General features: G+C 45.7%; 1 protein-coding gene across 13 annotated transcripts in view; it reads right to left on the bottom strand.

Moving 5' to 3' along the window:
- Bptf (bromodomain PHD finger transcription factor) overlaps positions 1-12,975 on the bottom strand; it is a 99,565-nt gene that overhangs the window by 9,331 nt on the left and 77,259 nt on the right. For 7 of the 13 annotated variants that reach the window (XM_028780658.1, XM_028780655.1, XM_028780650.1 and 4 more), the window contains 8 exons: positions 10,684-10,900; positions 9,242-10,128; positions 7,985-8,067; positions 7,553-7,778; positions 4,488-4,825; positions 1,976-2,149; positions 1,119-1,311; positions 198-282 (listed from right to left, as the gene is read on the bottom strand). In XM_028780658.1, coding sequence (XP_028636491.1) covers positions 198-282; positions 1,119-1,311; positions 1,976-2,149; positions 4,488-4,825; positions 7,553-7,778; positions 7,985-8,067; positions 9,242-10,128; positions 10,684-10,900 — 2,203 coding nt within the window. The remainder of the gene's footprint in view (positions 1-197; positions 283-1,118; positions 1,312-1,975; positions 2,150-4,487; positions 4,826-7,552; positions 7,779-7,984; positions 8,068-9,241; positions 10,129-10,683; positions 10,901-12,975) is intronic. The other 6 variants (XM_028780660.1, XM_028780657.1, XM_028780654.1 and 3 more) reach the window with 3 other exon arrangements.

Raw genomic sequence — 12,975 nt, forward strand, 5'->3', positions numbered from 1 at the left:
TAGTTTCAGCACTTGGAAGGTGCACTCCAGGGTTGAGCCAGCCTGGACTAAGAGTATCTATGAAACCCAGCTTCAAAAGACACCTCAAGTAAGCATCCAAAGTGACCGATACGGTTACACTGTGGCTAGCGTCATGGATGACAGGACATTGCCCCAGACTTGAGAAATGTATCTTCCTATTCAGTTCAAGCACTTACCCATTGGTTCTTTAATAACACCGTAATAATCTGGTGCATCATTGGGATCTACCGGTTCAAGGAAAGGCCATGCCATCTTATGGGCCTACAACAGAGAATAGTGTCATGGCTGTCAGCGGAAGCACACACACGCACACACATGTATGTATGTATGTATGTATGTATGTATGTATGTATGTATGAATTATACATAATAGATACACTGCCACTATTCAGTTGCCTCGCTGGATCAACAAACCTTGAATATTCAGGAGAGCTTTACATTTGAGAAATCAAACTGTCCATACAAGGTGACTTAGGTGGTAGTCACAGATTTTCTTAAGTGAGCACAATTTACAGTCATAACCCTCCCTGGCAGCTCTTGGTGACAGTGGGACAGCAGCAGAAGGGTCATGGAACCTCCACACTGGTTCCTATGTGGTGACCAGCCAGCTGTGGGATGCTCTCCCTGCTGGGTAGTGAAGGGTAGAGATGGATGTGAAACAGCGCTCTGCCAGGCACTGACTGGGGTTTCCTGTCCAGTTCTCCTGATTATAACTGTGGCGACAGCAGAGTTTTAATATACCATCCTATCTTGACAGTCATCTCTACTATTCCCCATCTCTCCTATTCTTTCATTTCTAGTGAGAAAATAACCAGATTATAATCAAGCAGCTTTCTCATCTATGCCTATGTGAAAGTTTTCTTCAACAGTAAAACTGAAGTGGAAGAAAATGTGGAACACTCTCTTCAGTGTCAGATGGCAACAGTGGAGGTGGCGCCTTCAGTAAGCTGCATGTCACAACGTGCACAAGCACACTTTGTCCAGCTCCTCACTCCAGAGGTCTGGGAGACAGCCAAGTGTGCTCTCTGGAGAATGGGAAGTCCACAGCGAGGCAGGCTTGGCTTCACCGGCAGACGCAGCAGTCAGCAGCCTCTCACCTGTAAGGAGCGCAGCACCCTCTTCAAGCCCTCATAATCTTTCTCTGTCAGTGGTGTGAGCACTGTCATGGCATCCTCTGTCGACTGGCACTGTGGACAGACATACTCATCAATGAGTTCTGCCTCACTCTGCAAGATGCCAACACAGCGCCCGTGGTACCAATTCTGACACCGGTCACAGCCAATATAAAATCTGCAAGATCCAAAACAGAAATGTGAGGCAGAAGGACCGGCTGCTTCTGCTCAGACTTTGCTTTTACCCATCATGCAACTGAACACAGGCTAACCCCTGGGGTATACGGTAACTTTAGCATTATGGTTGTTTTACTGGTCTTGAGAGTGACATCCCAGGCACTTTAGATGTTAAGGACAATTGTCAACGTATTAAAAGGTACTGTGTGCTAATGGGAGACCAATCTGAAAAAAGTGTGAAACATCTGATTGAGTTTTAAAGCTCAAAATAAGGCCCCAAACATCTTTCAACTAGTCCCATATCAAATGAGTGTTCAAAATCAGTGAGCTACTAAAAGCCCCAGATCCTCCTAAAGGGTGCGTCTCGAGCTGTACAGAGCACCGCTTCAGACACACAGGCTGTTTTCCTCACATTACTTTGTGACATATCGAAGAATCGAATCTACCATTATAACCACATTTCCCCCAGTGCGACTCAATCATTCACTAGGAAGCAACATACATTTTGAAGGAGAGGGAAAGAGGGAAAAGAGGAGAAACCGGAAAGGCTTTGTAATGTAGGTGTATAGACACAGCAGAGAGACCCTGCTTTTCATTTTTAGGTAAGTGACCAATCGAGCAACGCGGCTTCCTGAATTGTCAAACAGATGCTCTTATCAACTCACTGTGACTCATCATAAGGTGTCCTGCAGATACAGTACAATTCCTCACTGCTGCCCTCTTGTGCCCGCTTACAATCATTACAGATGTACACATCCATTTTCTTAGCCTCCTTTTCTGTGATGCCAACACATTCTCCATGATACCAGTTAGTACAAAGATCACAGCCAATATAGAACCTAAAAGCATTCACAATGAAAATGACACTGTAGTTGTCATTTTGAGCTGCATGATATGTAAATCTGTCTTCTCTATCCTGATTCGCTTTCTTACAGGATAATTTCTGCAATGAGTCAGCTAAACACTCTGAATGCAACCAGTCTACCAGTGGCAAACACAGCATCTGACACTGTACCAAGGGTGGACACGTCACTCACATCCATTTCAACAAACACACTGTTTAGTGAAATATGGGTCTTAAAAATATACTGGAATTTGAAAAAAAAAATTGACAACACACGGATGGTAATGGCTTCCTTTTAATGAATGTGTGTGAAACTATAACAGGCACAGAAACCAAAGCCAAAGAATCAAAGACTTACATCTGTCAAACCTATTCTACAGAAGCCATTTCAATACCAGGGCTATTTCTTAGATAGGTTTGAAAATGTATCTCACGAACTAAAATTGGAAACAGAGCAGAGTGCAGACACAACGGAGAGGTTACAGCACAGGAGCATGCAGGCCAGCCAGGTGGCGAGGATGATGGTCACACGTGCTAGGAAGGGAACTAGGAGAGGTCCATGTATGTAGTCATTCCTGCTTACAGAGCCTGGCGAGGGGAGTATGTGAGGGAGGAGGGAGGAGCCCAGGCTTTGATACAGGGTCCTGGGGAAAAGGGCCAGCCGCTCTACATCTCTAGCCCTGCTGTGGGAGCTGTGAAGGCCCGTGACACTCACAGGCAACCAGGCTGGCCCTGGCACCAAGGGTATCCTTCCCTTTAGCATGCTGTCCCTAGGTACTTTAACCTAGGGGAGTGCCTCCTGACTGTGAGGCAGAAAGACACAGTGAGACACTTCAACCTATTCCCAGTGACCCTTTTATTTGAACTGTGATGCCCACACTCCCAGCCTCAGGTGAGGAGCCATTTAGGTACTTTAAATGTTGCCTCTTTAAGGTGCTATGTGTGCTGGAAGAACTTCAGGACCTGAGTTTCCAATTTTTAATAACTTTCATTAGAAGCTAGAAACTCAATGCTCAAACCAGGCTGGTTTGGTCTAAGATGTCAGCAAACACTACAACAGGGGGTAAATGAACCTGCTGTGTGGAAATGCCAATGGAAAACCAAAAAACAAAACAAAACAAAACAAAAAAGAAAAAACCAAACAAAAACCAAACAAACAAACAAAAAAGGTGAACTAGCCATAAAATCATGGGCAGTTTCAACAGAATGAGCACATGTGTGTGTGCACCTCATTTTAAGCAATGTCAGGACCCCAAGAAGATTGCATCAAGGTTTGTATCAGTTCAAAGCTCCCATCCTTGGAGTGATTCCCGTGTTTAGAAATCCTCTAGGATATTTTACTTAAAGTGAGGCACACTTACTTGTACAGACTACAGGGGGGAATTAGTTCACAGGGTGACACTCTTTACATGATGGAGAATCACCAATGAGGGACACACAGTGGGACGTGAAAATGGTTACACTCTGCTGAGCTCAACAGGGAGCGAGGATCCCAGCAGAGCTTCTGTCTGACATCTGTAAACTGATGGAGATTTAGGAGCCATGGAGTGGTCTCCATTGCCCCACATGCACAGACAGTAAAAATTTCTAACTTTTTTAAAAGCACAGTTAAAAACTTTCTGGTACTGTAAAATGATACTGTGATCCCTGGCAGCTTATAACATCTGCATGTTCCAGACAGAAGTTAAACACATCACTGAATAATAGTAATGACAAAAAAAAAAAAAAAAAAGAGGAAGAAAAACAAGAAAGTATATTTATGGACTAACATCTCTAAAAATCTCATTTATGTCACCAAATACAAGTCATGACTGTCAAGAACAGCTTCCAATTGCCACGCTCATTAAGTTTTGAGTGTGAAACTCATGGAGTGGTTAAAAGGAATACTTCAAGTATTTTTTTTTTGGCTTTTGATTACAAATAGATTGTGGAAACAGACAACAATACTAACTTGCAATTTTTTTCTTTCTTTTTTTTTATTTTATTTTTGTAATAGGGAATTGATGATGCCTCCTTAGGCCATCCATTTTTGGACAGACTCTGGGCTTTGGCCAGGGAGAGCTGGGATGCGGCCTTCTGCAAGATGCAGCGCTGGCAGATTAGGAGCGAGTCTACAAAGAGCTTTGGGAAAGCAAAGAGGCCACAGCAAGCTTGTTTTTGACAGAAAAGGACATGGCTGAGGACAAGCAAGACCCCTGAGCACATGGAACAGCACCCTTACTGCACTGATGTTAAGTCAAGTATCTTATGAAGCCCAGCCCCACACTTGCTCGCCCTCTCCCAGTGCTGTCAACTGCTCACTCAACTGCTAAGCTGCAGGGAGAGGCACGTACTTGGACTCATCGTACGGCGTCCTGCAGATGCAGTATAGCCTGGTGTCCTTCTTGGCCTCCTTTGAGGTGGTGGAGATCATCTTCTTCTTCTTGGACTTACAGTCCTTCTCCTCCTCCCGCTTCCTCTTCTGGGAGGAGGCAGGCAGTGGGGCTGTGGGATGGCCTGTGGGTGGCAGACTGTGTGTAGAGGGAGGCGGAGAAGGAGGAGGAGCTGGAGGGGCTGCCGGTGCTGGCACTGGTGCTGGCATGAAGGGTGTGGGCACAGTGGCAGCATTAGCCTGTGTTGCCTGTGCCATCTCCCTCTCTCGCTTCATTTTCAGGTCTCTCTTCAGCTCTTCCTGTGGTCAACGGAAGACAAACAAATGATCACCAGGGTTACATGATGAGACAACTTGGACAGGAGCTGGATGTTACCTCCACTTGCCAAATAGCTCTTTTTGTTTTTCAAGACAGGGTTTCTCTGTGCAGCCCTGGCTGTCCTTGAACTCAGAGGTCTGCCTGGCTCTGGACAGCAGCGAACAGAAAAAGAGGTAGATTGTCCTTGTTTACCGTGCTTTGTTTAGATTTAAGATAGGAGACCCATACAACAAAATATATTATTTTCTAACTGGGTTGGCAGTCCCAGCACTCAGGAGATGGGAACAGGAGGAATGAGTTTTAGGCTAGCCTAGCCTACTTAAGACCCTATCTCAGAACAACTCCCCACCCCCAACAAGCAACCAATCCAAAAGATACTATTTTCTCTATACAGCTTTGGCTACAAACTGAAATCCTGGGCTGGTGAGATGGTTCCATGAGTACAAGTGCTTGTGACACAAGCCTGAGTTCATGTCCAGAATACACAAAAAGGCAGGCGTAGCAGCTAATCAGAGAGGAAAGGCAGAGACAGAACCACCAGGGTCTATCTACCCTGGATGGACATGGACACACACTCACACACACACTCTCTTCACTCTCTAACACACTAACACACACACAAACACACAAACACACACACACACACACACACACTTTCTAGAGTACAGTTAACTATATTTTCCCTTAAAATAACCAAAAGAAGCCAGGTGTAGTGGCACACACCTTTAATCCAGCCCTTGGGAGGCAGAGGTAGGAGGATCCCTGTGAGTTCACTGCCAGCCTGGTCTACAGAGTACAATAATCCTCAACCTGTGGGCTGCAACCCCTTGTCACGGCAGTCAAATATCAGATATTTACATTATGATTCACAACAGTAGTAAGATTATAGCTATGAAGTAGCAACAAAAATAATATTATAGTTAGAGGTTACCACAAACTGAGGAACTGTATTAAAGGGTCACAGCCTTGGGAAGGATGAGAACCACTGAGTTCCAAGACAATCAGAGGTGAGACCTGTCTCCAAACCAACCCAACTCAACTAACCAATCAAACAAACAAACAAACAAACACAAAAGGATTGTTGGCTCAGTATGAATCTCTTCTGAGTTCGAGGCCAGCCTGGTCCACACAGAGTTCCATTACAGCCAGGACTACATAGTGAAACCCTGTCTCAAAAAACCCAAAGGGAAATCAGGAGAAAGATGCCAAGTGAACATGCGCTCCCCGAGTATGCAAGGACAATGTGGCTAACTACCTGTTTCAGTTATGGCTGCGTTACTTCTCTGCCTCCATAAACTTAACTAAAGTAGGCTCCTTCTCCCAAAACAAACATACCAACCTACTCTGACTGATCTCAGGGCTGTACTGAGCTAGCACTACTCTTTTAAAAGGCTAATCCATCTTGTCTCATGAAGATGACAGCACTATGACTGCCATACCATTTAAGGCGGCCTGTTAACAGGCTGAGGCTACCTTCAGAACAGTGGTAGAATACAGCTTCCCCCAGCAGTAGGGCTCACTGGATAGATGGAATCCTTGCACCCGCAGGGCAGGAGTTTTACAGATTCTCAAGGACAGCCTGCCCCGGTGTGGTAGCCGGCCTGCAACCCCAGCATTCAAGGGGCTGAAGTAGAAGACCAAGGAATTTGAGGCCAGTCCTAGGCTAAACAGAGACCCCGCTTGAAATAATACAAAGGCAGTTTTCTGTAGATATTTATAAAAAGATAAAAGGAAAGAAAGGACAAACCATTCTAAGAACTACCCTCCAACATTTCAAAAACAGCAATTGTGGGTTTTTTTCCTCAATATTTTTGTGTTTTCTGTTTTGCATTTAAAATTTTAACATATTTGAACTGTATGTTTTGTTTTTTTTTTGAGATGTGATCTCACTATGTAGACCAGGCTGTCCTTGAACTGGGAGATCTGAGTGCCTTTGCCCTTGAGTGCTGGGGTTAAAAGTGTGCACCAGCACTGCCCTGGCCCTGAACAGCCTCTTAATGCCATATGTGAGGCTGTGATGTAAATGTTTGACTCTCTGTAAATAGCCCTCGCTGCACTTACACATTTTCTGATTCTGCTGATTCTCTACACAGGCTACTGTGACAGATGTACTCTCCATGCTAATACTGATTGCTGGCAACCTTAATTCTGTTACAAATTTTAATAAAGTAACCCTGGGGATGTCAATGTAACAAGTGGATCACACATAATAATCCTGTCTTCTTTCTTGCAGTTTGTGTTTCTACCTCCAGTGAAACACCTGGGTGCTGGCCCTGTCTGGTTGTTTTCTGTGGGAAGACCTCCAAGCTTCCAGGTTATGTAATGTTGTTTGTTGGTCTGATGGGTATTCTCTTAAACTGTACAAAGACATCCTATGGGATGCTTCCAACACCCCACTTCCTTTTTCAGAAAGCTGTGTTAATGTGCATGAATGGATTAGCAGTGCCTAGTGGATCACTTTCCGGTTAGGAAAATTGTCTTTATAAGTGGGTGCTTGTTTTCCTACATTCATATAGAGCCTTCTTCACTCAGAACAGTAAGACAGCTCAGGCCTCTGCACTGGACACAGGAAGACAGAAAGAGCTGCCTGACTCAAAAGCCATGCACGTCCTTTCCTCTCCAAGCTAAAAGCACAAATGTCAACTCTAGAGAGCGAGCTGGGAGTTCAAGCTTAAGCAATGACAGGAGGAAGAAGGTTCTGGGCCCACCTGCACTTGGATCTGCAGCTCTTTGTCCAGGAGCGCTCTCTTTTTCAGGATCTCGGCTTTGAGCTGCTCCTTGTGTTTGAACAGCAGAGCAGAGAGCTTGCTGGCATTCTGTTTGCTCCGCTTCTGCTCCACACTCTCCTCCCGCTTTCGTTTCTTGGCCGCCTGTTTTTCTTCTTTATCTATCTTATCCAGAATATACTTCATCACCTGGTTACAGACAATCATTCTAGAGAAAAACACACAACCTCTGTAACGCTGTCTATTCGCCCTGAAAAGTAAGGCACGATTTGTCTACATCCCTAGATGATGTGCAAAGTGAGTGCAGAATTTCAAGGAGCAAGGCACCAGGAGCCACTCCTGGCATTAAACTTGCGTAAGACCAAAGCAAATCCGAACTGTACAGACTCTCAAGTGGGCCTGGGCCTCTCCTACCTTTGATTTTCCTCTCTTTCAGCTGGAGTCATGGTCTTTTTCTGTTTTAAATGTTCTATTACAGCATTATGCTTCATCACCACCTTGAGAACAGAACAAATCCATAAATGCACATTTTATAACAGACACAGTAAAGTTAGCACACAGCAAGAAGTAACAACACACATTGGTGTTTGAACTGGTGAGAGATGGCTAACTTGTACAACCAGAATAAAAGCTGCGAGGTGGCCCCAGGGTCTTACCATGCACCAAATACTGAATTAAGCCAACCTTGACATTGCTTATTCTCTATGCTAACAACTGGAATATAGGGATGGTTTTTCAAATAAACACCGAGACACAAAGAAATCAACCAAGTTGTCTGAGATTAAATGGTAAATAATACAGCCCCAGATTTCAACCAACTCTCTGCTCTGTAGGCCTTTACCCACTGTGGTAGCACCAAGTATAGACTTCGAAGGGTACCCTGCCCCATACAGAGGTCTGGAAGAGAAGTATCCTGGGTTACAGCACAAATAATACAAGAGCTGGGATTTGAACATGTCAGGGGACTTAAGTTCATAGAAATATTAACTTACATCTTCACAAAAACATACATAGCAGAATCTAGTCCTAATAATCCCACGTGGCTGGAAAGAGATGAGTTTTAACACAGATACAGCTCAGGGAGCAAATAATGCTTCAGTGCTCAGTAAGATAAGACCTCTTGCCTAGTGCTGACCAGGGCACATGGCTGCTGACAGGATTGTCCCCAGCAAGACTGCAGGTCACCAGCTTCCTTTTGGCAGACTTTGGCCGTCTGAAGTGACTTACAGCACCCAGACACCACTCCAGGATACCCCTGCTACACAATACCACCTTACTGTGGACAAACACCTGGATTTAAGACATTTTTACAAAGGTGTGGTAAGTAATGCAAATGAAACGTCTGTCCACAATTTGCTTAGTCGATAGGCAAATGAAGGAACAAAGGAACGACACTTGCAAATCAAATGACTTCAAATCAATCACTACACTGTGACAGTGGCCTAAGCACTCAGTTTTCTATCAGAGACACGTGGTTTCTAGTAAGCACTGATGCTACATGTCCAATAAGGAGTCCCAAGCCAGAATTGGCAAGCAGTGTTTCTGCTCTTCTAAGGTTACCCGCCAGGGACACTGTCTCATTTAGGAAAGCTAACCCAACCCAATCACTAAGTGTAGTGCACAGCACAGTAATCCACGCTACTCAACATGCTGCTTGACTTATAACTTTACCTGTTTCTGAATGATTTCACTTTGGTTAGAAGCTTGGAGGGTGTGTTCACGCTCAATTTCTATCTGCTGCTTCTTCTTTTGCTGCTGATCCCTGAGTTGCTGAACCCTGTGCAACTGCTCTTGCACACTGGCTGCCTGCACTGTGACCACACTCTGAGTCTGCTGAGTCTGCGCAGCACTGTTTGGCTGTACTTGAATGGGCAACTGCAGTTTGAGTTGCTGGGGCACACCACCTTGCTGAACCTGTATCTGAGCCACAACCTGTGACTGGATCTGAGGGAGAGCCTGGACTTGCTGGAGCTGAGGCACAGCAATGACTTGGGGCTGTGGCTGCTGTGGTTGTGGCTGAGGACGGGATGGGGATGGGACAGTAACTTGATTTAATGTCTGTCCTGATGAAAGAGTTTGAGTTGAAGACTGTACCTGGGGCTGTGACTGTGGCTGGCCTTGGGAAGGTGACTGCAGAGATGTGGGGGGCGGAATTGGAATCGGCTGTGAGGCTGTAGTTTGAACCTGGGGTTGCTGTCCAGGAGTCACTTGGGATGGCGTTGATGGACGTATTCGAGTCAGTGGTGGGCTCTGGACACGAACAGGAGACTGTCCTTGTACACTGCTCTGAGGCTGACACTGTGTTGCAACCAGGGGTTTAGATGACTGTGCTTGGGAGGGCTGCGTTTCAGAAGGGACATGGGACGAGACAGCTGGCTGGGTCTGGACTTCAGGCTGAGCTGGGGGCTGGGGCTGGGGCTGAGGTTGTGCTGCAGGCTGAGCAGGCTGTGGCTGGGCTTCTGCAGGATTCACACTTGATGACTGGGTTGGTGCCAGGGTTGTGGCTGGTTGTACCTGGGTCTGGGGTGATAATTTACTCTGTTTTTGTTCCCCTGAGCCTGTAAAAAGAAAAGACAAAATTGTTTCTGGATGTGAAAATGGGAGACTATGGTACAAGAAGCCTCTCAAGAGAACTTCTTGAAGCTGGAAGACCGCATTTCAGTAGAGAAGATATAAGCCTTGCACTCAGGTGCACTCTGATTTGTCAACTCCTCAGCTGGGGCCATTCCCAGCATGTGTGTCCGTTGGGCACTCTGAAGCCCCTGTCAAGTGTCACTCTTCTGCTAGGGCACAATAACAGGCACTGAGAGCTTGTAGGAGGGTGACAAAGAGGTCTGGGCCTGCAGCTCTCAAGCACAGGCCTTCCTATGGAGTCCTCCTCTCCAGGGCCCCACCAAGCCTGGAGCAGGAGTGCAGGCACAGGGCCCATGGCATCCATTATCCTCCTCCTCCCACCTCTTGATTATTTTTGTTTTGCTTTCATTGGGAAATGAGTCTAGAAACAAGGATGAAGCACAGAGGCTGACTATTCAGCTGTTATACTGGCTGGAGGCAGAGCACCGGGCCCTGTGCGACCTGTGAACCCAGCAACAAGTGGTGACCAGCATTTCTACCTGCTGCTGTGGTATTAGTGGTGCTGCTGCTGCTGGCTGTGGCTGATGTTGAGAGCGGGGTAAAGAGGAAGCGCTGAACAGTGCCGTTCGGCATGGCAGCTTGCATGAGCTGCTGCCCTGGGCCTGGGAGGACCGTCATCCCCTGAGGAATCAGCTGCAGCTGCCCAGTGGTCTGCCCTTGCCCTTGAATCACCACTGTTAAACCTTGGTTTCCGCCCTGTGGGAGAAGCAGACAACATGGGATATGCGGTGTTCAAATCACAAATCTGTAAAGCGGTTGAATGAAATAATTTATCCTTACCTGAAAAAAACCCAGGGGAAAAAACTCACTCCTACCTCCCAAGTTCAGGAATATAGGTTAGATCTATCATGTTCAGGTCAAAACTCTAATTTCAATCAGTCAATTAACTAATTAACTAAATTTTGTGAGTTTGGCTCTCACTGGTGTCCAGGATAACCTGGAGCCCACCATGACTTGAGGCATTACACCCGACTATTACTTTAAACCACTTTTATTCAAGTTATTCTATACTTTTCAAACATCTTTACATGTAGCCTCATCCCAGTCTCACAAAGGGAGTCTTAGCAGAGCAAATCTTACCACATCCTCTAATCGTTCTTCTCAATGACTTAGAAGCAGCAAGGCGCATGGAGGTATGGTGGCCCACATATTAACCCCCTGCCTTGAAAAACCAAGGGCTGGAACAGTGTCTCTGCAGCAGAGAGCCAGTCTGCAATTCTCAGGGCCCTAAACTCAATCCTCAGAGCCACAAAAAGAAAAAGCAAGAAAAAGTCCCTTGCTTAAAGGTGCTGAGAATATGGTGGCGCACGCCTTTAATCCCAGCACTTGGGAGGCAGAGGCAGGAGGATTTCTGAGTTCGAGGCCAGCCTGGTCTACAGAGTGAGTTCCAGGACACCCCGGGCTACACAGAGAAACCCTGTCTCGAAAAACCAAAAAAAAAAAAAAAACAAAAAGGTGCTGAGAATAGGAAGCAGGTGTTCTGGGGTTTGCGTTTGTTCTTGTACAATATGAACATGTCAGACTTCCCATGCACTCTGTTAAGTGTTCCAAAATGGCTGAATCCAGGGCTTTTCACTGGGAAGGCACGCTACCACCTGCTGTATCTGTTTCTTCATGGTTCAGAAACAGAATGTGGTAACAGAAAAGTCAGCGGACCCATTAAGGTCCAGGACTTATGAAAATGGGAACCAGAAACCCAGGATTCTACATGTACAGGCACTGGTGTTTAAAACCTATTGGTCAAGCAAGCTTGACTGCCGCAAGCACAGGGTTAGGAAGCACAGACAGCTCTCCATGCTAGGAAGTCTGCACTCGGCTCGGCTCCATAAGCTCAGGCTTCTTTCCTACAGCATTTTTTTTTCCCTAAGAACCACACATTCCGTGTATGACCAAAACTATACAAATGCCAGATTTAAGTAATAGTTACAAAACAATGCTGTGATGACCATCTGTGCCCAAGAACGTGCTAGCTCTGGCTACAGTTCTTTTCCCTAGAGGAAAGTGCTGTCCTTCCGGTTTAAACATCGTGCCTCTTTAGACAATCACTACCTAGGGCTTTATCTTTATATGACCACTGAGCGTCCCCACAACAGAAGCACCATGCATGGGCTAGAGAGTTAGCTCAGTTTGGCTCACAGTTGTTTGAGACTCCAGTCCTGGGTGATCTCATGTCCCTTCCTAGCATCCATCAGCACCAGGCATGCACACATATACAAATGAAATACTTCTTCACCAAGAAATAAGAAACCTTAAGAAGAGCAACATTCATTTAAAATACAATGGGAACAGCCCCTTTGGGTAAAATGAGGCAGTCTTGTACCCTATTCAAAGGCATGCTTTGTTTTGCTAGTTCATGAAGCCTACACACATGCAACCATATTGTATGTACTTGTTTTAAAATCACAACTGTGGGGATGGAGAGATGGCTTAGTGGTTAAGAGCACCGGGTGATCTTCCAGAGGTCCTGAGTTCAATTCCCCACAACCACAGGGTGGCTCTCACAACCATCTGTAATGGGATCTAATGCCCTCTTCTGGTGTGTCTGAAGACAGCAACAGTGTACTCATATACATAAAATAAAAAAGAAGAAAGAAAAAAAGAAAAAGAGAAAAATTCTGACTGCAACGTTTTCTTTTTGAGCCACTTGTATAAAGCTGTGGTTAGCTCATTTCCATTCTATAGCAATCACCACACAACCATTCGGTTGCTCTAAGTTACCGATTCTTATAAACCATACTGCTGTGAGTATCTGTACCAGTGCACACTGTCAC

Source organism: Grammomys surdaster, unplaced genomic scaffold, assembly GCF_004785775.1.
Source record: "Grammomys surdaster isolate TR1022 unplaced genomic scaffold, NIH_TR_1.0 371, whole genome shotgun sequence".
Lineage (NCBI taxonomy): Eukaryota > Metazoa > Chordata > Mammalia > Rodentia > Muridae > Grammomys > Grammomys surdaster.